This window comes from Carassius auratus, unplaced genomic scaffold (genome assembly GCF_003368295.1).
Source record: "Carassius auratus strain Wakin unplaced genomic scaffold, ASM336829v1 scaf_tig00033856, whole genome shotgun sequence".
NCBI classification, from domain to species: domain Eukaryota; kingdom Metazoa; phylum Chordata; class Actinopteri; order Cypriniformes; family Cyprinidae; genus Carassius; species Carassius auratus.
Window position 1 is genome coordinate 134,289 of NW_020526107.1, and position 22,839 is coordinate 157,127.

Sequence of the window (22,839 nt, forward strand, 5' to 3'; positions counted from 1 at the left end):
GAGGATTATATATCTGTAAAGAGTCTTGCATTCTGACGTTTGTGATTTTTCGAGATGGTTAAAGAACTTGAGGTTACAGGTTGGTGGTTTAACGCCCACCCACCCACTGGCTCTTCAGTGAAATATTTAACAGACTGGTGCAGAGATAAAATGGCAAAACCAAAAAATTTAAAAAGAATAAAAAGTAACCAAGGTCAAATGGAAAACTGATCACCATCATTATAACAAAACCACTATTTACATTAGATTCCACAATTGTACAGTACCTAGCCTACAATCAGTCTGAATAAATGCTTAATTAATGATAAAAGGAAATATGCAGTTTTTTTCACTCCTTGCACCTACAGCCATGCTGATGAAGTATACTGCTAATTAAATCACAATTGAATTAAATCAGCTTTATTTTTTTCTGAAACTCAAGAACACATTCGTGAGGAGCTCAGCTATGAAACCATTTCAGTACATTGGTTTGTGGTCATTTTAAATGGAAATTTAGTTCACAACAGACCCATGAGGAGGTGTTTTTGACCACATAACCAGAGGTTCACCACTGACCTAAATTTTTTAAACACAACATTTTCCATTAAACAGTACCAAAAAAACCAAAAAAAAAAAAAAAAAAAAAACAATTGCTGCACAAATGTTTCCAAAACCAGATTGAATATGCACTTAATTGAATTGATACTTTAACACGTATCAGTTAAGACACAGTATCGGTCCTTTCTCAAAGCAAATCATATTATTCAGAAAATGAAAAGAAAATACAAAAAGGTCCTTCCTCAAAACTCAGTTTATTTGGACTCTTTCTTGAAAAAGAAATGCAATAAATCAATACATTTTTTTAATATAGATTTACTTCAGAATATACTTATTATTCATTAGTTAGGTCTTCTGAAAAATGTATTGATCTATAGGAAGTTTAGTTATTCATATTTGGTCATATTGAATATAACATATACATGGTTGGAAGTTAAGCTGCATAAAAAAAAGACCAATTCGGGGAGGTTGACCTTTGTGTCTGTCAACTACAGATGATTCTGGGATGATTCTGTGATATACAGGACAAAAGACACATTACATTTGTTCATCTTAATGGATGTACAGTATTTATATTGTACTTATACTGGTCAGGTCAGGTGTATTTGATGTTACATGACAGAACAACAGCAGGTGGCGGGATAGTCAACAGCTTTCACTTTAAACTCATTTCCAAACACATAGTAAACATAAGGATTTCCTTTCCACTTGTAGTTCACTTTGGTTATGGGAATGAGCTCGATCGTCTGCCTCTGAAACAGATCACAGAATGACAGATTCAAGATCTAGTTACAGACAAACTGGTGATGATACAGCAAAGTTTGTGCATTCAGGGCATTCAGAGTGTGACCTAGTGTTTTCTGAGTCTGTGTTGCAAGGATGAAGTTGCCGATAATGACTCGCCATCTCATTTAGAGAGAAATGCATCTTTACAGATTATGATTATAATTAAAGTTTTTCGATTTCTTTTATTTTGTCAAGTAGAATCAATGTAGAGGGGCCAAGTCTGGAAGATTTTGCTGCTAGAGAGAGTGTGGCCAGCTGTTTCAGCCAAGGCCAAAGATCAAGAAGGCCAAACTACAGGAGTTGGCCATACGAGGGGAATGTTACTGCAATGGAGGATTAAAACACTTAATTTAGACTTTCTTTTTATTTAATTTATCTTTAGATGTTTTAAGTTTACTTTTCAGCTCAGTGAAACACGTTAAGCATCAACACTTTTTGAGTAAGAAAAATTTATTGTAGAATTGTGCTTCAAATAAAGAATTTTCAGTTGACCAGATTGTTAGTTAATCATTTAGGCTCCAAGTCAATATTGTCTATATGGACAGCGATTTAAAAAAATTTTTTTTAAATTGTGAAAAATTTGGGTCAGTGCAGTGCAACCAGTGCAAAAAGTTTGTCTAGAACTCTGTGCATTACATTGTTGTGTTTTAAAACAAATCGGAAATTAGGGATGCACGATATTGGATTTTGCTAATATCGGATATGCCGATATTTTTCAAGTCATTTTGGCCAACAGCCAATGCCCATACCAATATATTTAATTTTGTTTGTAAGCAAGACCAAGTCTCTCCTGTGCAGAGATCATAAACTAATTATTTTTTAGTTTGGATATTTTTAAACATAAGCTTACTTGTTAGAATTAAATAAATTATTTCATAATGAGAGTATTAAATGCTTTGAAAACAACTATAAAGCAATCACTGCGGGTTTTTTCTTCAGACAGATGCAGTGGTAACCTTAACATTTTATTTATAGGGATTACATTTATAAATGGTCTAAAGCAAAAGAGTTGCAATGCCTCTGAAAATCTGAAAAACTTTTCACAATTAATTTGACAAAATGTTACACGTTAAAGAATACATCTGTACAAGTATCAGGTTTGTGATATTTTATTAATTTAAGATATAGCTTCTGAACTTTAAACCAAAACATACTTGTAATTTGATGATATTTATTATTACTTTATTTAATCAGAAATACAATGCTAATGTTATTTGTGTATTTTATTTAGATTTTATTGCAAGTAGGTCAACAGCGCCCCCAAATAGAAAAGTGGCCTTAAAGGGTTAGTTCAGCCAAAAATTTAAATTATGTCATTAATAACTCACCCTCATGTCGTTCAAAACCAGTAAGACCTCTGTTCATCTTTGGAACACAGTTAAAGATATTTTAGATTTAGTCCGAGAGGTCTCAGTCCCTCCATTGAAAATGTGTGTACGATCTACTGTCCATGTCCAGAAAGGTAAGAAAAACATCTTCAAAGTAATCCATGTGACAGTATACCGTACACACAGTTTCAATTGAGGGATAGAAGGCTCTCCGACTAAATCTAAAATATCTTAAACTGTGTTCCGAAGATGAACGGAGGTCTCACGGGTTTGGAACGACATGAGGGTGAGTCATAAATTACATAATTTTCATTTTTGGCTGAACTAACCCTTTAATGGGACAGCATTAGGACCGGGTACCTGAGCATTAGGACTCAAGGCAAAACAGCGTAATTATTCATATCGGGTGATGCCAATGTTTACATATACAATTTAAAAAAAAGAGGTACATTGTAAATTTTACAATAAAATAACATCTGGAAGGACACTAAAACACAAAAGATTACCTGTTGTAAAATACGGGATGTTTTGGCATTTTTCCCCTGATGGTCTTTTACTAAACGCTCAGAAGCTTGTGCAACAGAAACATCTGGAAAGCCCCTCACTGGATAGACCTACAGTAAACATAACCATCTGATGAACTTACAAATTTCAACAAACTTCTCACTATATGTATGATATGTTCATACCATATGCTGGGCGTCTTTGATGAGCTCTTTCCCCGAAACCTCCTGCAGTTTTTCCACTTTCAGACCACTTGAATCTTGCGCTAAGAACTCATCCTTCTCTATGCTCCTGAAATAGTCCAAAAATAGCTTTTAGCATGAAACAGTTCAGTTTAAAAGACTTTTTGATTATCATGAAATAATTAATAATAATGACTTGATTCATTATGTAAATGAGTGCTCTCTTGTGCAAAGAATGACTTCAATGTAAATCTATGAGTATGATAATTTAGAAACATAACCGCAAACATCTCCTCATGACAGCAGGATTCATGAATATACTGTAGCACAGTGACTGAGGAGCTATAGTTAATATAAGGCTGCACGATTATGACAAAAACCATAACTGTCGATTATTCCATTGAAATTGTGATTATTATTTACGATTATAACAATTTACATTGAATAATGTTTATACAGTTGTTTGATGCAACTGCATGCTGTATTTTTAAATAAAATAAACAAGCTGAAACATTTTAACTGAAAAACATTTAGTGCTTTTCTATATAATCAATATTAAGACTCAAATGTCAGATAAACATTGGACTGGTTTCTTCTTTAAATTATAAAAAAGTAAAAATATGAATGGCATTATAATGTTGTACTAAAACTAAAACAATGGAAACACCCTTAAGATAACATGTAGACAGAAAAAAAAAACATTTCTTAAGCGTGCAGAATAACATAAGTGGATTTTGAATAATTGCCACTTTGAACAATTACATAATTGTGGCATCCATAACTGTAATTGCGATTAGAAATTTGATTAATTGCATAGTCCTTAGTTAATATAGCAATAGCCATGCCTGCCTTAGCAAACATGAAGGTTGGTTTCATGCTTTCAAGGAGTGTGCATGAAAGTGTGCAGATGTGCATGAAAGCCCATAAACTCTTATATCAATTGACAAACTGTTAAATGTAACCAGTTAAGAGAGCTTAAATTAGCAAGAACGAGAAGGGTGTAAAAAAAAGAAAAAACATTTTTTCCGTAAACATTTGTCTCTGTCTCTGTTTTAATGTTCAAATTAAATCTGATTCAACAAAAAGCATATCTAATTCATTGAAATCATGACTTATACATTGGAAAACATTTTATTAAAAGTTTAGCAAAAAAAATTTTTTTTTAGAAACTTATGAAATAAGTTTATTTTTTCTCAAATTATGTTTGTTAGTTTATTTATTCATGCATTTTCAGACATTTTGTGTTATTTACTTTAATTTGTCTCGTACTCAAATGATGGCATAAAATATTAATTGAATTTATCTTTTAGTCAAATTAAAATTAAACAAACCCTTTAATTTTTTTGTCAGACAAAGAGCTGCACAACAGAGGATTACTGTTAAAACATGGAGGACAAAATGTGTGATTATTCCTTAAAAATAAAGTTTTCATATTAGGGATGCTCGATTATGGTAAAAATCATAATTCAAGATTATTTTGGTCAATATTGTAATCACGATTATTTAACACGATTATGACCATATGACCAAAACTTTATAGGAGTGGTTTATTTAAATATAGTGATACATGTTAAACATGTATTTCCTGTAAATAAGGATGACATCTACATCGTAGAAACCAGCGGAATTTCAAACAAACAAATAAACAAACAAAGTCCTCAAAATTATTGAAAATAATTAAACCGTCAGTAATAAAAGAAGCAAAGGACAAATACAATAGTATAAAAAGATACGAATTAAAAAAACTAGCAAGCAGTGCTTTAAGTGGGCAGGTACGCACAGGTAGTCAGTAGGCTACCGCCACTTCCAAATATAGCTCTTGAGCGAACCGCCACCTATCCGTGCACCCAGAACGTGCTTTTAGCATACCGGTATGCTCATTTGGACATCGGTTTAGATGAATAGAGGTTTTAATCTTTTGCCTTCACTGCCACTATTCAGAGCGCCCTTCACAATGCAAGCTTCCTAATTTATCCCACGGAGAGCAGAGACTACATTACCCATACACCCTTGAGTCAAGTCAAGTTACATGATTTTACAATTTTGCATGGGAAATTCTGCTTTTATGGAGGAAAGAAAGCGCAGCGCTGCAAAAGGGGGCGGAATGGGGTGCAATAATACTTTTATCTCAACTATTGTATTCTCATACTTGTTGAAGGCCAAAATCGAAATCAAAACCGTTTTTCGATTAATTGCACAGCCATATTTCATATCATTTTAGTAGCAGTAGTAATACTAGTAAGACATACATTCTACTGTTCCATGTACCATATTTTGACAGGTTGCCATGGAGAGTTATGTCTGTGTGTCCTCAAAATTATTGAAAATAATTAAACCGTCAGTAATAAAAAAAGCAAAGGACAAATAAAATAGTATAAAAAGATACAAATTAAAAAAACTGTGCTTTAATGTTTTTTTTGTATGCAAGCAGTGCTTTAAGTGGGCAGGTACGCACAGGTAGTCAGTAGGCTACCGCCACTTCCAAATATAGCTCTTGAGCGAACCGCCACCTATCCGTGCACCCAGAACGTGCTTTTAGCATACCGGTATGCTCATTTAGACATCTGTTTTAATAGAGGTTTTAATCTTTTGCCTGCACTGCCACTTTTCAGAGCACCCTTCACAATGCAAGCTTCCTAATTTATCCCACCGAGAGCAGAGACTACATTACCCATACACCCTTGAGTTTTACAAGTGAAAAGTGCATGCGTCGCTTTCGCCGCTGTCAGTGATAATTTAATGTGGCCGGAGAGGGTGAGGGAAACGTGCACACTCGGCTCGATAAAAATTCGAATACATTGAACAACACTTAACATGCTCTCCTGGCTTCAGACTTTGAGTACTTAAACAACACGGTCAGAAACAGATGACTCGCTGTCTGACACCTCACCAAGCCTGAATGATATCACTGCAGGTCAGACGCAAGCTAATGAAGTAGCTAATGCAGTAGGCCTAGCTCTTTCAGGTAGGGTGACCAGACGATTCGGTTTGGGTGACGGGATGGGGGGCTTATGATATTAGACTTCATAGCCTATAATAAAAGATAATGAATTTCAAACCTTAACTAAACACATTTTTATTCACAGACCAACCGTCTGTCATTACTCTTTAGTCTGCCACAAGAAACAACAACATTAAAATCATGAACTCAAATGTCATTGTAATAATAAAAAAAAAACAATGACTGTTGTAACAGTGTGTAAATCAAACCTTTCTGTAACGCTAACTTAACGCTAACTTAACGCTAACTTATTTTTTGTTCACGGTGCCGCGAACTGTCAATCACTCCTGTACGCGTGCATCACTGTCCTCCTCGCAGCTGCAGCAACTTGCGCTCTATTCATCAAGCTTTAAAACAAAAAGGGGACAAAAAGGTTGTATTGTCTTTGTCCATATAGATTAATAAGATAAATGCATATCTAAATTTGTGCCTAGCCACCAACGGTATTTTTTTTTAGAACTTAGAAAAAAGATGCTGCCAATGAGCAGCTGGCTGGGGCTGGATGCAGGACGACTCAACCTCCACAGACAGTTTTTAATGTTGAAACTTGAAAGTGAAAGTGAAAGTGACGTGACATTCAGCCAAGTATGGTGACCCATACTCAGAATTTGTGCTCTGCATTTAACCCATCTGAACTGCACACACAGTGAACACACAGCCAGAGCAGTGGGCAGCCATTTATGCTGCGGCAGTTGGGGGTTCAATGCCTTGCTCAAGTGCACCTAAGTCGTGGTATTGAAGGTGGAGAGAGCACTGTGCATGCACTTCCCCCCCCACCCACAATTCCTGCCAGCCCGAGACTCGAACTCACATCCTTTCAATTGCGAGTCCGACTCTCTAACCATTAGGCCACGACTTCCCTTAAGCGCAGCATGTTCACACTTTACTGTGTTTTGTTCATATATCAGTCTCTGAGTGCATATATCTTCCTGAGGAGCAGCACAAGTTCTTTCATGCTTTTAAAAACATGAATAAATGTACTTTGATAAATCAAGCACATCCAATTTTGCCAGAGTCACGTTACATGATTTTACAATTTTTCATGGGAAATTCTGCTTTTATGGAGGAAAGAAAGCGGAGCACTGCAAAAGGGGGCGGAATGGGGTGCAATAATACTTTTATCTCAACTATTGTATTCTCATGCTCGTTGAAGGCCAAAATCGAAATCAAAACCGTTTTTCGATTAATTGCACAGCCATATTTCATATCATTTTAGTAGCAGTAGTAATACTAGTAAGACATACATTCTACTGTTCCATGTACCATATTTTGACAGGTTGCCATGGAGAGTTATGTCTGTGTGTGTAAATGATATGATATGAAATTGTCTGTCTGTACCAGGCATTCACACAGAGACATGCAGTATTCATATTTAAATAGTCTTTTTGCCATTTAATATTCACAAACACTGGTCCATATTGCCATTTGACTTAATTGTACTGACCTACCTTTGATTTATTCATTCTTAATTAGCAAATCCTGAGACATTCCACGTTATACAGTAAATTCCATTTTTATTACTGGATTCCAAGATTCGTGTTTTTCGCACCATGGAAATCATAGGCCCTATGAGCCCCAGCACGTTATGTTGGTAACTCATCAGGTAGGGCCCCTACCTGATGAGTTACCAACATAACGTGCTGGGGCTCAGCCCTGGACCGTCCTAGCCAAATATAACCTTGATATATCATGTAGATCATACCATTTAACATTGAGGTTTATGAAGATGAGCAGCTTTCCCTTTCCATCGCAGGTGTCACACTTGCAAGATCCACTGCCGCTACATTTAAGACAGCTGAAAGACACCAAACAAGTAAAAACTCAGAAAAATACCAAACCACTGAAGCCCCCTGCAGGATTTAATCTGAATTTAACCCACAGTAACAACATCAATAAATAAAATCAGAAAAATCAATAAATGAATAAATAAATACAATGAAAATAAACAAGTAATTCAATAAAATAAATACATAAAATGGGGTAAATAAAAGAAATAAATTTTTATTTAATTAAAAGTAAACAATTAATAAAGCAAAAAAACTAAATAAAATCTGGAGTAATCATGGAACTTATGACCTGAGGAACTGTTCTTAGAGAGACACCAATTTTTAAACCTACCTGCCACAACGGACTTACTTTTCACGTCCAGACCCGTGGCAGTTCACACATTGTTCACCAGATTCACGGTTACCAGAACCATTACACGACGTACATTTCCCCTGCACACAGACAACAATATTTTAGGATATTTTACATCATATGAACTAAAAAAATAATAATTCTCCAGCTTGTGTGCACATTTACAATACAATTCAACTTGAATTCTTCTCCAGTTTACACAGTACAAGTGTCATTTTCTCTGTGAAATTAAAGACAATTAAAAAATTGAGAACAATTAAAATCCTTGCATGCAAGAAAAATTACTTACTTTTCCAGTTTTATTACAGGTGGTACAGGGTGTTTTCCCCTTTGTCTGACACAAGTCACAGTTCTAGGGTACAAACAGAATATAATGATCAAAAATATGATCTGACTTTTTGAACATAACCATTACTGGCATGTTTACATGCAGCATGAAGCCAGAAACCATTCATAATTTAGAGAGCAAAACACTTTTTTAGCAGCCTTGGTTCCAAACATATTTATTTTTCCATAAAGATATTAAAAACTTTTGTTTTAAGTTTTAAGCCATGCAAATGTGTTAAAATCACAGAATTAAAACTTCGATTTGTAGCATGAAGCAAAAAAAAGTATTTGAAGATGTGGCCAATACATTTTTTTTTTTGTATATTTTATATTGTTTTTAAAAAAAAAAAAAGCTTCTTCTGCTCACCAAGGCTGCATTTATTTGATCAAAAATACAGAATATTTAATACTTAAACTTAACATTGTGAAATACTATTGCAAATTAAAATAACCATTTTCTTACTTTTTCATAGTTTAAAATGTAATTTATTTCTGTGATGCATAGCTGAATAAAAAAAAACTGAATTTATTTTTAAAAATAGAAATCTTTTGTAACAATAGAAGTCTTTTCTATCGCTTTGTATCAATTTAGTACATCCTCGCTGAATACAAATTTATATATGAAAAAAAAGAAACAAAAATTGACTGACCCCAAACTTTTGATAGTATATATGGTAACAAAAGTTTCTATTTTCATTTGTAATAATATTTCACTGAAATATACATATTTTTTAAATCAAATAAATGCAGCCTTGAGCAGAAGAAACTTCTTACAGATCCCAAACTTTTTAGCTGCAGTGTTTATATGTATATTTTCTGGAAGTGCAGATAGACTATTATAGATAATTCACAGTGCTTCATCTGACTGGGTGATTTTTTTTTTTTTTTTGGTGTAATTTGCTTTTCATTGTTCTCTGATTGGTGGAGATCTCTTTGCAGAATCATAGTTAATTTAGCTATTCAAAATGAATTCTTGATTGCATTAGTTTTTGCCTTGGTAACACAAGTTAAACATACAATACAAAATGTAAATTGTGACCATGTTATGGAAGATGATCAGATATTTCTATTGACTTTAGTCAAATAGTGCACTTGGCCAGCTACAGAGAGAAAGAGAGAGAGAACTAGTGGCAGACAACAATCAAGTGACCAATTCTGAGTGGTGATGTCACTATACGTAGACATCAGAAAATGTAAACATTATTACATACACTACATGCAATCATGCCGTGCCAAACCCATGAGGTTATACTGTTCCTTACCGAACCGTTCGGTCAAACGGTGGAAAAGTGGCTAAAGTGTGTCGAATGGGACCTGCTTTCTTAGTTTTTGTGGATCATGTGGTTAAATGTCAAACCTTGACTGAGGAAGTAAAGGGCACTTTAATGGTCTGCTTGTGCTCTTGAAAGAAGGCTGGAGGTTGAGCTGCAATCTGCCACGGACCTGGAGCAGGCTGAAGACCAGCATCCACAGGCTGACCTGAGAGAGAGAGAGTCACAGGGAGAATGACATGGTTCTTTTGGCAACCATACAGTTGACGGAAGCCGTTCTATAACATTTGTACTTCTTTTGTGTTGAACAGGAGAAACATTTTTTTGAAAAAAATTCCAAAAGCCATGGCTGATGGTTTCAAAATGAAAGAAAAATGAATATTTTGCAATGTGATTCAGAAATGTTGGGGTTTTATCGATTACAAGCCACACTAAATGCAGCAATATTTCCCTTGTAGCCATTTGCATCATCATGGAGGATTTGTTTATATTATAGGAATGTGAGATTAGATTTGTGGCAATTTTTCTGAGATATGGCCAAGTGTAAATGAAAGCAAAAGACAGCATAAAGTATAAAAAAAACATGCTATTTCTGACTTCTGGGTACCTGTGTAGGACTCCTGACTCCATTCAGCAGATCTGGACTCCAAGAACGTCTCCAAACGATACTGAGAACAGAAGCAGAATAAGCAGACACACTACAGATGAACACCAAAATTACTCTAGTTGCTACTGTTCTGCTCCAAATACTGGAGAAGAAAACGATGGTCATAATGAAGATAATTTACTGTAGGTCTCACCCTGTAGGTATTAAAGGACTCCATATTGGTTATGACTCCATCTGTGACGGGGGCAGAACTATAGCAGCACTTGCTGGAGACGTATTCTGCGAAAGCTTCACGTGCCCTGTCCTCTGAGATGGAGGGTATACTGATATCAGGGAGAAAATATCAATATGTAAGTGACCTTTGCACGTCTAACAGGGTGTGTTGTGACATGGACATGTTTTAGTAGCCTACTACTGTGATGCTTTTTAAGTGATTTACTAAGCTGATACAGCACATTAATGCAGACCAATGAGCTAAAAAGGTGAATCAGCAGAATACTTTTTAGGTCAAGCTTTCAAACATTTTGATGCTGAAAACCTCAAAAATAAGATAATTCTCTATTAAATGCATTTTCACCTCAATTTTAGCCATCAATTATAGCCATTCAACATTACAGTATTGAAATACTTATTTTTCAACATTTAGTAGGCTCTGAAAAATGTAACTTTTATATTATTTGCAGTCTTCAGAAAGTTGTTCCATCTCTTCCTTTTCATTTTCAGTTGTGAAATAGCGGCCTGTGCCAGTGATGCCACCTTGTGGACAAACTAGTTAGCACAAGGCATATGTGCGACTTGCGTGAACTCCTCCTTCAGGCCGCCAATTGAATAGCACTGCTATATGACCTGTACATTATAAACAGCCTCTTTAAAGGTACAATTTGTAAGATATTTGCATTAAAATATCCAAAAACCACTAGGCTAATGTTTTATATTTTGTCCAGCTGATTACTAACAATATCTGTAATGTTTTCAACTACTTGTAAATCATGAGAAAATTCCCATTTTAAACAGTGACACGGGGCAGAGCAGTCACCTGTCGATGACGTTGGTTACCATTTGTTATTGCCTTTACTGATGAAGAAACCACATGACAACAGGGTCGTGGACAAATGAGGAAATAGTTTCACGACAAACTTCAACTAGAAAGAGATGCTGATCTCGCTTGTGTTTTACTCAACAGGTGAGTTGTTTTGATTTGTATCTTTACAGAAAAGGTATGCTATTATAACAATGAACAAGATTAGTATTATGGGGCATATACGCCATATACGGGGCATCGCATCGCAAACCCTTGAGCCACATAAGGACATGTCTGATCCATCGTCTGATCGCGTCTTTGCGTTGACTAATCGTGCAAATCATTGAACTCATGTTAAATCCATGATTTATCTTTCCGTGTGATTGATGGCCGTCAGCAGTTGGGTAGAAGACAACACATCCCATCATTCCACGCTCCTTCTTAGCATCATCAAACCACATGATTGTTATTGTTTTGATAGTGCGCCCTCTCATGGCAGGTGCTACAACCTGTACCTTTAACTGTACCACAGTATAACAAATACAGGCAAAGGCATAGGTTTCATGTTAAAATTGGGCACTCCACACCAGGTACAATATTCTGATTGTTTGCATCTTGTTTTCAAGATCGTCAGTAATTAAGTGCTTCTGCTAATATATATGTGGCTCAGTGATAGAACATTGCGTTAGCAGCACAAAAGGTTGTGAGTTTGAATCCCAGGGAACACATACTGGTAAAAAAAAATGTATAGCCTGAATGCACTGTAAGTCGCTTTGGATAAAAATGTCTGCTAAATGTGTATATTAATAATATCATTGCACAAATTAACACATTTTCTACTTAAAAAAAAATAAAACCGCTGTCTTTGCTGTAGCTCACGCTTTTCCATCATAACTCAATCCTGCCATGCAATTTCTTCATTAAAAGAGGTACATTAGAAGAGATAGGCTACATTATTTTTCTCAGCAAAGAGTTGGAAATATCATTTCTGAAGCAATTAAAGCCACCTATTTACTATTAATAGAGAAATGCACTCTCTCCATCTCGTAAATTAACTTGATGAATCACAATTTTCTGAGAATAGAATAGTGAATATCGCTAAATTGTAAGTTTACCTGTGTATTTAGAAAGCTGGCACATTTATATTTTATCTAAAGCGAAGAAAGAGCCCGTGCAGGGTTGCCAGGTTGACAAAAATTAGTAACACATTTATAATTCAATATTGCGCACAATAAGTGTTAAACTCTGTATCGGGGATTACGGCTCTTTGAGCCTGGACTGAACTACTGGTTTCGTCTGGTCAGAGGAGAACTGGCCCCCCCAACTGAGCCTGGTTTCTCCCAAGGTTTTCTCTTCATTCTGTCACCGATGGAGTATCGGTTCCTTGATGCTGTCATCTCTGGCTTGCTTAGGTGGGGTCACTTCATTTACAGGGATATTGTTGAGTTGATTGCAAATGATTGCACAGAGACTATTTAAACTGAACTGAGCTGAATGATGACATCACTGAATTCAACGATGAACTGCCTTTAACTGTCATTTTGCATTATTGACACACTGTTTTCTTAATTAATGTTGGTCAGTTCACAATACTTTTTGTTTAAAGCACTATATAAAGCGCTTTCACTTTTCACTTTCACTATATAAATAAAGGTGACTTGTCTTGACTTGACTATATCAGCCAACCTGGTTGGATTCCTCTGCGACCAGATTAAACTAGTTATAGTGGCCTATACTATATTGTCTTCTCTATCTCTATCTTTATTAATTTATTGTATTTTTATTTTTTAGAAACCTTTCATACATTTCATTTCGATTTAAACACTGTTCTTGTATTCTAATTTAGCATGTTAGCTACAGCTACTGCGCACGTGCTGCGATACCGATATAGAAACAGCTGTATCTACACGTTTAGCTAAGTGCTTGGGATGATACATCGTCGTATCAATGCATCAAACACAGCCCTACTTTCTATGATGATTGCATAGGTGGGTTTTTAAGATTCAATGCATGCATTCAGTGCTTTTTGTATAGCAAAAAGTCTCTTACTGCCAGTCTTGTTGGCAAGGGGCCTGTTCAGGCACAGGCATCGGTACAGATGGAGGAGGAGGTGGAATACACACACCTGTGAAAACAGTGACAGGTCAAAACTGTCAACCTAGACAAAACTAGGGGCCCATTCATGCTCTGAACACTATAAGGTTTATAGTTCAAGTTCTTCTAATGTTTGTATTTACTAGTTGGGAATGAAGTTGTAATTATGACATCAGGTGCGTTGAAAAATTGTTCAAAGCAAGACCTCGATGTACCTTTTTATTTATTTTTTTATTATTTCTTTATTTCTTTCTTTACATAAAATTCAACTCAATTAAATTTGTTTATAACTCTACATCTACAAAATGATTTAAAAAAAATGTGCATTGCTGTGTCTTTGCTTTTATACTTTTTTAAATCTATGATGGTGCTGTAAATTTAATTGTTAGGCTATATATTCTATGGTAATTTTACAAAATTATGGTATTTTGTAAACTAAAATACCCCTTAATTTGAAAAAAAATTAAGCTTTTCCTATCGTCATGATGTTCATGTGCACTCAACTTATAAATACAATCTTTCGGGGACATGATTTGAATGCTCAATATGAGCTAAGCATATTTTCTCATGCTGACATATCTTAAATTTGGCATGCTTCTTACCACCTCCACCAGCCACTATTCCTTCATATCCAGGGATTATATTGGCTGCAGGGGGTGCATAAAGGGGTGTGTGGATGCTTGCCGCAGGGGGGGCTGCCATTGCTGAATGAGAATTCAGAAAAAAAAAAAACAGTTAGGGATTTTTTTTCACTGGTTGTGACCAATAAAGACATGCAACTAAAATAATCCCAGTTTGAAAACTCAAGGTTTATAGAAAAAAACTTTCCCACTTGTGATGACGGCTATGTGTGGTCAACTTCTAAATACAATCTTTCTGACATGAGCCTGAGCATGTTTTCTCTTGCTGACTTATCTTAAAGACATAACTTCACGCTTACCGCCTCCGCCAGACATCGTTCCAGGATATCCAGGGACTGTATTGAACATATTGGCTGCAGGGGGTGCATAAAGGGGTGTGTGGATGCTTGCCGCAGGGGGGGCTGCCATTGCTGAATGAGAATTGAGAAGAAAAAAAAAAGAGAAAAAAAAACAGGGATTTCTTTTCACTGGTTGTGCACTGATAAAGACATGCAACTAAAATAATCCCAGTTTGAAAACTCAAAGTTTATAGAAAAAAACTTTCCCACTTGTGATGACTGTAAATGTCTTTATAAATCGCATTAATATCCTACACCGTATATATAGAACATATATAACATTTTATATTAATATTTTAAGGCATTATATGTTTAACAGTGTCACTTTGTCTGTTCCGCTTTTATTTTGAAAAAGCGCTGTTTTCTTCTTCGGATTTTTTTTTTTTTTGTGACGCTAAACTTCCGCTATTCTCTCGTCACAATGTGGTGTTTACATATCGTCGGAAGAACGGTAAAAACCTTTAAACACTCAAGTTATTTATCATGTTCATCCATTTGAATCTTGTAAAGAAAGAGTTTACATTGTAATTTACTTTATTATTTTTGTATTGCTCGTACATGTTATTTTTAAGCGCTCCGAACTGTGAGGGTGTGTCAAGCTAGAGCACATGGTAGCTGATGCTGATGGCAGAAACTCTTTGATTAGCGCCCTTGGAAAAGCGGAATGAGGTATGAAGGAAAATATGTGGAGTTTGTATTATTATCAGAAGAGATATTGTTTAAGGAAAAAAGAGAATGTCAATACTTTATGGGTTTAACTTACTTTATGGGTTTATTGCACATGTCACCAATATAAAAACTTATATTCTTTCTTCAAACAATTATAATATATTCTGTTTAATTTAAAAGAAGCATGTGATATTTCATTTGTCATAAAGGCTTAAACACATTTCATATTGGTCATTTGTTAAAATAATTTGTATTGGGTCTAAACATGATTAATATGTGAAGATGATTTATGTGCAAATTATTTGTGAAACTACATGGAAGCATTTTGTATTTCTGTTTATTCTGTAGTTTTCACGGTGTCCAGGTGCATGGTGCTCGTTGAGAGGAAGAAATAAATTGACACCTGTTTGAAACTCTGCGTCTTGATCAATCTATATCCGAGGGGCCGCTACAATGACGGCTATGTGTGGTCAACTTCTAAATACAATCTTTCTGACATGAGCCTGAGCATGTTTTCTCTTGCTGACTTATCTTAAAGACATAACTTCACGCTTACCGCCTCCGGCGGACATCGGTCCAGGATATCCAGGGACTGTATTGAACATGGCTGCAGGTGGTGGATAAGGGGGTACTTGGAAGTTTGCCATGGCTGAATGAAAAAAAAAGAAACAGAGAATTTTTCCACTGTTTATGCACAAAGAAAATGTTTTACTGTAGTAACCTTTCATAAAATTCTGCTTCAAATATCACAGAAATGTCACTATACATTCAGACAATTTTATATATATCTATTGCACAGCTTTCTAAAACATTTGGTTCTGACTGCCCAGTCACAGCAGCCTTTATCAAAATACATTTGTAAAAAAAATCCAAATATAAATAGCTAAAAATCCAAATATAAATGTATAAATTATAAATAGCCAGTTATTAAGTCTTCATCTGCTTAGCCTTTTCAAATAAGCTATTGAAAATATTATTAAAGGCTGCACCAAGTAATAACTTACTTTTTTTTCCTTGAAGAACTGATTCTTGTTGTTGTAAGGCTCCTGAAGTCAGTAGTGAGCAGTGTGCACTATAATGACTATGGACGTAAGTCTCCCGTATTTATGATTTAGGAATGTATAATACAGATCCAAGAGCTGCTGCTATTGGATGGCACTGGAGGAGTGGGTGGGAAATTGTATAGTACAGTTGTAAATTGAGCAATCCCCTTCAGTGAAATAGGCTAGCCAAGACAAGTGTTAGAAAAATGCATATATAGTACAGTTATGGAAAAGTCCAGTTCCATAGAAAAATGATTGCCTCAGAATTACTAGGAACTTTCTTATACATTTCAACTTAAAGGGGGGAGTGAAATGCTCGTTTTCACTCCATATCCTTTTAATCTTGAGTACCTATAGAGTAGTACTGCATCCTTCATAACTCCAAAAAGTCTTTAGTTTTATTATATTTATAAGAGAAAGATAGTTTGTACCGTTTTCTCCCGGAAAAACACGAGCGGCTGGAGATGTGACGTGTGGGCGGAGCTAAAGAATCACAAGCGCGAGTAGGCTTTTGCGTTGAGCGCGTGTGGAAGCTGTGACACCGTGAGGACAAAACCAAACAAAACTAACCATGGCTAACAGTCAGATTCAGCGTATATTTATGATCCAGAATCAGATCCAGAGGCTGAAATTTAACAAGAGCAGCAGCAGCAACGACGTCTCTATGTGGTATGTACTGAAACTGTATATATTTGCTTAGCGGTTTTGCAAAAGTTCCACTTTATGTCGTCTTTTTTTTTTTTTTTTTTTAAGGTGTACATGTGGAAAGTGCAGTTTGATGACAACATCGCATGTTGTTTACTTGATGTGCTTACGCGCCGATAGCTAAGTTAACAACACAGAGATATTTGAAGCAGTTTTACTCATCGCCTGCGGTTCCAACACACGATCGTGACCCTTTTTCGTTGGGACTGCATTATCCTTAAGAAATAAATGATATGCAAATCTGTCGTTCAAACTGGGCCTTGTTTGTAAAACAAGCATCTTCGAAATGCAGGGAACAAACAAAAACACTAAATAAACTCCATCCACTGGTCATTTAATGCTGTTTTTTTTTTTTTGGTAATCTGTGCAGAGTTGTCTTGCCCTGGCAACCAAAAACACGCTTCTTTTGTGACATTTCACTCTCGCTCTGATCAGTGAATGTCTCGTCTCTGCTCTGTTATACGGGAGCGCGCGCCTCAGGACCCATATAAAGAAAATTCCGCTCCATTTAACGTCACACAGAGCCATACTCGAAAAAAACTTTCCGGAACTTGTGACAAACCAGAAAAGGTATTTTTGGAACAACTTAATTGTTGAAACTTTGTCCATGTTTAGCATGGGAATCCAACTCTTTAACAGTGTAAAAAAACTCAGTATGCATGAAATAGCATTTCACCCCCCCCTTTAAAGGGATAGTTCAGCCAAAAATGAATATTATATAATTAATGACTCATCCTCATGTCGTTCCAAACCAGTAAGACTTCCGTTCATCTTCGGAACACAGTTTAAGATATTTTAGATTTAGTCCGAGTGCTCTCAGTCCCTCCATTGAAGCTGTGCGTACGGTATACCAACCATGTCCAGAAAGGTAAGAAAAACATCATCAAAGTAATCCATGTGACATCAGAGGGTCAGTTAAAATTTGTTGAAGCATCGAAAATACATTTTGGTCCAAAAATAGCAAAAACTACGACTTTATTCAGCATTGTCTTCTCTTCCGGGTCTGTAGAAAGCTTGTCTAATATTTTTTAGGCTAGAACATTTAACATATAGCTCATGGTATACATTATTATTGATGCAGCAAAACTCTACAACTACTATGCAACAACCAGACCAGAATCTTTGGCTCAGTTTGGCTAGCTTACGTTATCTGAAACTAAGGGAAATGTTAGTGGGTATGGGAAGGAATGAAGATGTATTTCTTCATTTTATTTTTTATTATATATTATATTAATAGTATTTTTAGTTACATTAAGGCTACATGTATTAAAGCAGAGTGCTCTGGGTAATATTTTCATATTCTGTTGCCATTGCATTTGTATTTTTCAAAGATGTCATCAAAATGTGCAACAAACACTAAAAATGTACACCTATCATACGCTGGAGTGTGGACTCTTGTGTACACACACACACACGCACACACAACTCCTTAATACTCCTTAATACTATAATATGTCCATTTGTTCACAATTTCCCACCACACAATAAATCATTATACCATTTCGACTAGACACATTCAAAATGCAAAAATATTAGTTTTTTTCCAAACTGAGCAATTTGTTATATACATTTTTGATTATTTGAAATTTGGACATATAACATTAAAGAGTATATTTGATGTGATGAATTGCTATGTCATTTATGAGATATAGCAATTATATTATAATTAATATAATTAATTATAGTTATAATTTCAATTTGTCCTGGTTAATTATGAACAATGGGTAAAATTGGGGAGGGGAGGGGGGGGGGCAGATGGGCTCCATTAGGTCTCCTCCCCTAACCATATGTGATCTCACTCCAAGCATTTGATAATACTTGAGAACTCTGGCAGACACAGAGAGGATAACATGCTTGACTGGTCTACCTGCAAGTCCAGATCTGTCTCCAACTGAAATGAAATCTGTATGACCTTTTACGAGAAGGAGAATCAAAAAGAAAATATAAACAAAAAGGTGACCGAGCTTTCTCTCGAGCAAGCCCTAAATTGTGGAATGACGTCCCTCAATGAACTTATAGTCCGAAAAAAAAAAACAGTAAGTATGGAACATGAGAGGAGAAAGAGGTACTTGCTAGGGATGAAGTGATATTCAGGTTGCTACATTTTTAATGATTACAGTAGTTAAAACAGCTAAACTTCAACATTTTAGCTGTAAAATGTCACATGCTGTAGCTAATATTAAGAAATATTTTGTGCTTTTACTTTTAAAAATGTTGGTAACATTACAGTTAATGCTTAAATTCTTTGAAGATTTTGAATACAGAAGTTACATTTGTAATGGTGTATTTTCATTTAGATGTGGTATTATTATCTGTGCAGTAATATTAATTAACTGCATAAATTAATTAAGATTATTAAGTAATAAATTAATTTTAAGACAGCATGGAATAGATTGTATAATATGCTGTTATGACATATTATATAATCTATTCCATGCTATCTTGGAATCAAACCGTTTTTTTCTTTTTATTCATTTCATAATTGTATTCAGGTTGAGCTTAGACCAAGAGCAGAGAAAGACACTCTCTCCAGCTCAACTTTAAATTACTTTTAAGTCAGATAGTCACATCCTAGATTTTTTTTTTTAGTGCACCCTCAGAAGTAGACAAAATACCTGACAGTACAGAGAGTGTTTAAGTTGAGTGTTTAAATCAACCGTACACAAAGATGGCGCAGACAGACTGTTGTCTAGTTTCTGCTTGCCGATTGCTTTGGGCCAGGTTTAGTCAAAGTCCAGGGCCGCTTTTTATTCCCAGTCCCTGTCCACGAACATAACCAGGTGAGCAGATCACTCTCTCACTATTTGACTGCTCTAGTCTTTATCCACTCATCATCATCATCATCATCCACCAATCAGAACACACGATAACTCTTTGACCACAGCTGCTGTGCTTCAAAACCTCTTGCAGCAGCTCAACACTGGTTTTCTCTGAGGTGGTCGGATCACATCAGATTGTGGATAATCTTGCAGATCATGACTTATAATTACCCTTCCTCTCTCTGAAGTTTGGTAATATAAAGATTCCTCATTTGAACTCATTGGGGTTGCAACATTTTGTATTTGTAATTAAATTATTGTTTGTAACTTAATATCACATTTTAATCATGCTGATTTTTGGAGAAAAACTGAAAGGGCACTCTTCGTGTGATATTGATTAACTTCATAAAATTATATAAATATATACATTTTCTAACCCCCATATCTTGAATTTTGTGATCATTCACATGCATTCATAAATGCATTTGAATACACCGAATAATGCAGTGAAAGATCGCACTCAAAATGCACATGCGCACTAGTATGACTTCATCATGTAACTTTACATTAGCCTAGATGCGTGCACTTTTTAGGCACGAATTGTTTAGTTGTTTAATATACTTGATACTGTTAAAAGGCACATCATTAAAACAAAAAATAAGAGTTCACATATATCACACCTAAACACGCTTGGAAAACGTAATTGGAACTAGTATTCAGTACTGACTCAAATGATTCGCGAACCCCAAACTGGCTCAAATGATTCGCGAACCTGCTCCGAACTCTCGAACTGGCTCAAATGATTCACGAGCCGAATTCCCGAACTGACTCAAATGATTCGCTAACCTGCTTTGAACTCCCGAACTGACTCAAATGATTCGCGAACCCGCTACGAACTCCCGAACTGACTCAAATGATTCGCGAACCCGCTCCGAACTCCCGAACTGACTCAAATGATTCGTGATCCCGTATGGAACTCCCACTGACTCAAATGATTCGCGAACACGCTTTTAACTCCCGAACTGACTCAAATGATCCGCGAAGCCCTCCGAACTCCTGAACTGATTCAAATGATTTGCGATCCCCGAAATGATTCATATGATTCGCGAACCCGCTACGAACTCCCGAACTGACTCAACTGATTCGTTATCCTGTATCGATGTTGTTAACAAATAAAATATCAATATTTCCATTCCGAACTGCTTTCCACATCGAAACATACACTATTACAGTATTTATTTAATGTCAGTTATCACTTTTCACATATACATCTTTTTATAGCCTCTAGAATGAGCAAATCTGCTGTGCTGTCTTTTCTGGAGTTTGGACAGGAAATGACTGAATATAGTGAATGTTGACATATTCACCAAAACTATTTATCTGGAGTAATTGATGACTGAAGTTATCAAGTACGCTGCTGTTTATAGATTTACCTGACTTGCGTAGTCAAGGACATCACACTCCCAAGTCGAATGCACAAAGTCTGAACTAAGTACCGATGATGCACGTCCAAAATCAGCGTACTTTTTTTTTTTTTTTTTTATCAGCGGAACTTTGTATTGAGAAACGCACGCAGACTTACATCACCAGTCTATTTGCCTAATCTACCCGGTACTTCACACCACGGTGGAAACGCAGAAAGCAACAGGTCTGGGGGGAAAAAAGTTCCTGGTAAAAAAAGTTCCTGGTACAAATGTTCCGGGTAATTTCGGTGGAAACGCGGCATATGTCTATGAAGAATCACAAAGGTACTGGATTACTCCGCCGCGGTATCCCCGAAGCAATCTAAAATAGTCCGAATATAAACACTTATTATAGGTGCACCCTAGTGATTCAGGACAAGCCAAAAACACGGTTTGGAAAATTGATTCATGGTGTACTCGCTTATTATATACATTTTTCTACATTTTGAACACAAACAAAGTTACTGACCGCAGCTCCGATTGTTTTTTTTTTTACCGGGAGCGATGGAGTTTCTGCAAATGGCAATAGGACCACTGGGAGGAGCCAGAGGAGCTTGATTCTTTTCACAGATTATCTGTCTCATATTCTACTGTCAGGACATAATGACAGGTTTAATAAATATGTAAAAAATATTTTTTCCAAAAGTTCCCTACAGCACCTTTAAGGCCACTATCGAAGCATCCTGGGCCTCCATAACACCTCAGCAGTGCCACAGGCTGATTGCCTCCATGCCACGCCGCATTGAAGCAGACATTTCTGCAAAAGGATTCCCGACCAAGTATTGAGTGCATAACTGAACATAATTATTTTAATGTTGACTTTTTTTGTATTAAAAACACTTTTTCTTTTATTGGTCGGATGAAATATGCAAATCTTTTGAGATAGGAATTTTGGGTTTTCATAAGCTCTATGCCAAAATCATCAGTATTAAAACAATAAAGACCTGAAATATTTCAGTTGGTGTGCAATTAATTTAAAATATATGAAAGTTTCATTTTTATCATTACATTATGGAAAATAATGAACTTTTATCACAATATGCTAATTTTTTTAGAAGGACCTGTATAGATCATTTAGTAGGGAAGCTATTACATGTCCCTACCGATATCCAGCAAATACTAAATTGTCCCAAGCAATAATTCTGATCAAACAATCAAATGTCTGTTGTCTGTGGTTACATTCCCACCAATGCCAAAATCAAAGCCCTTGCTGTTAGGGATTGTGCTATTGGCATAACATGGCCAAAAATGTCTCAGAAAAACATCGCCCACATCATAACACCGCTGCCGTCAGCCACACGGTGCATCCAGGTGTCATAGTCTCTGTTCGTAATCACCATATCTGGGCTGAGCCATCGACGTGATGAAACCAGGAATCTTGATTCATCAGAACAGGCCATTTTCTTCCAATCATCCACTGTCCG

At 35.9% G+C, this 22,839-nt stretch overlaps 1 protein-coding gene and 1 long non-coding RNA gene across 2 annotated transcripts; one reads left to right on the top strand and one right to left on the bottom strand.

Annotated features, from left to right (window-relative positions):
- Positions 1-772: 772 nt before the first annotated feature.
- Positions 773-16,832, bottom strand: LOC113081340 (protein SSUH2 homolog). The gene is made up of 14 exons (XM_026253431.1): positions 16,450-16,832; positions 16,002-16,094; positions 14,738-14,848; positions 14,400-14,501; positions 13,753-13,828; positions 10,876-11,005; positions 10,683-10,743; positions 10,162-10,283; positions 8,767-8,829; positions 8,475-8,557; positions 8,041-8,133; positions 3,341-3,446; positions 3,158-3,265; positions 773-1,289 (listed from the first exon to the last, which is right to left on the bottom strand). The coding sequence occupies exons 2-14, from the start codon at positions 16,090-16,092 to the stop codon at positions 1,149-1,151; spliced, it is 1,287 nt and encodes a 428-aa protein (XP_026109216.1). The 5' UTR covers positions 16,093-16,094; positions 16,450-16,832; the 3' UTR covers positions 773-1,148.
- On the top strand, positions 15,170-16,081 carry LOC113081341 (uncharacterized). The gene is made up of 3 exons (XR_003282156.1): positions 15,170-15,227; positions 15,349-15,445; positions 15,794-16,081. It is a non-coding gene; the product is annotated as an uncharacterized LOC113081341 (long non-coding RNA).
- Positions 16,833-22,839: the final 6,007 nt, after the last annotated feature.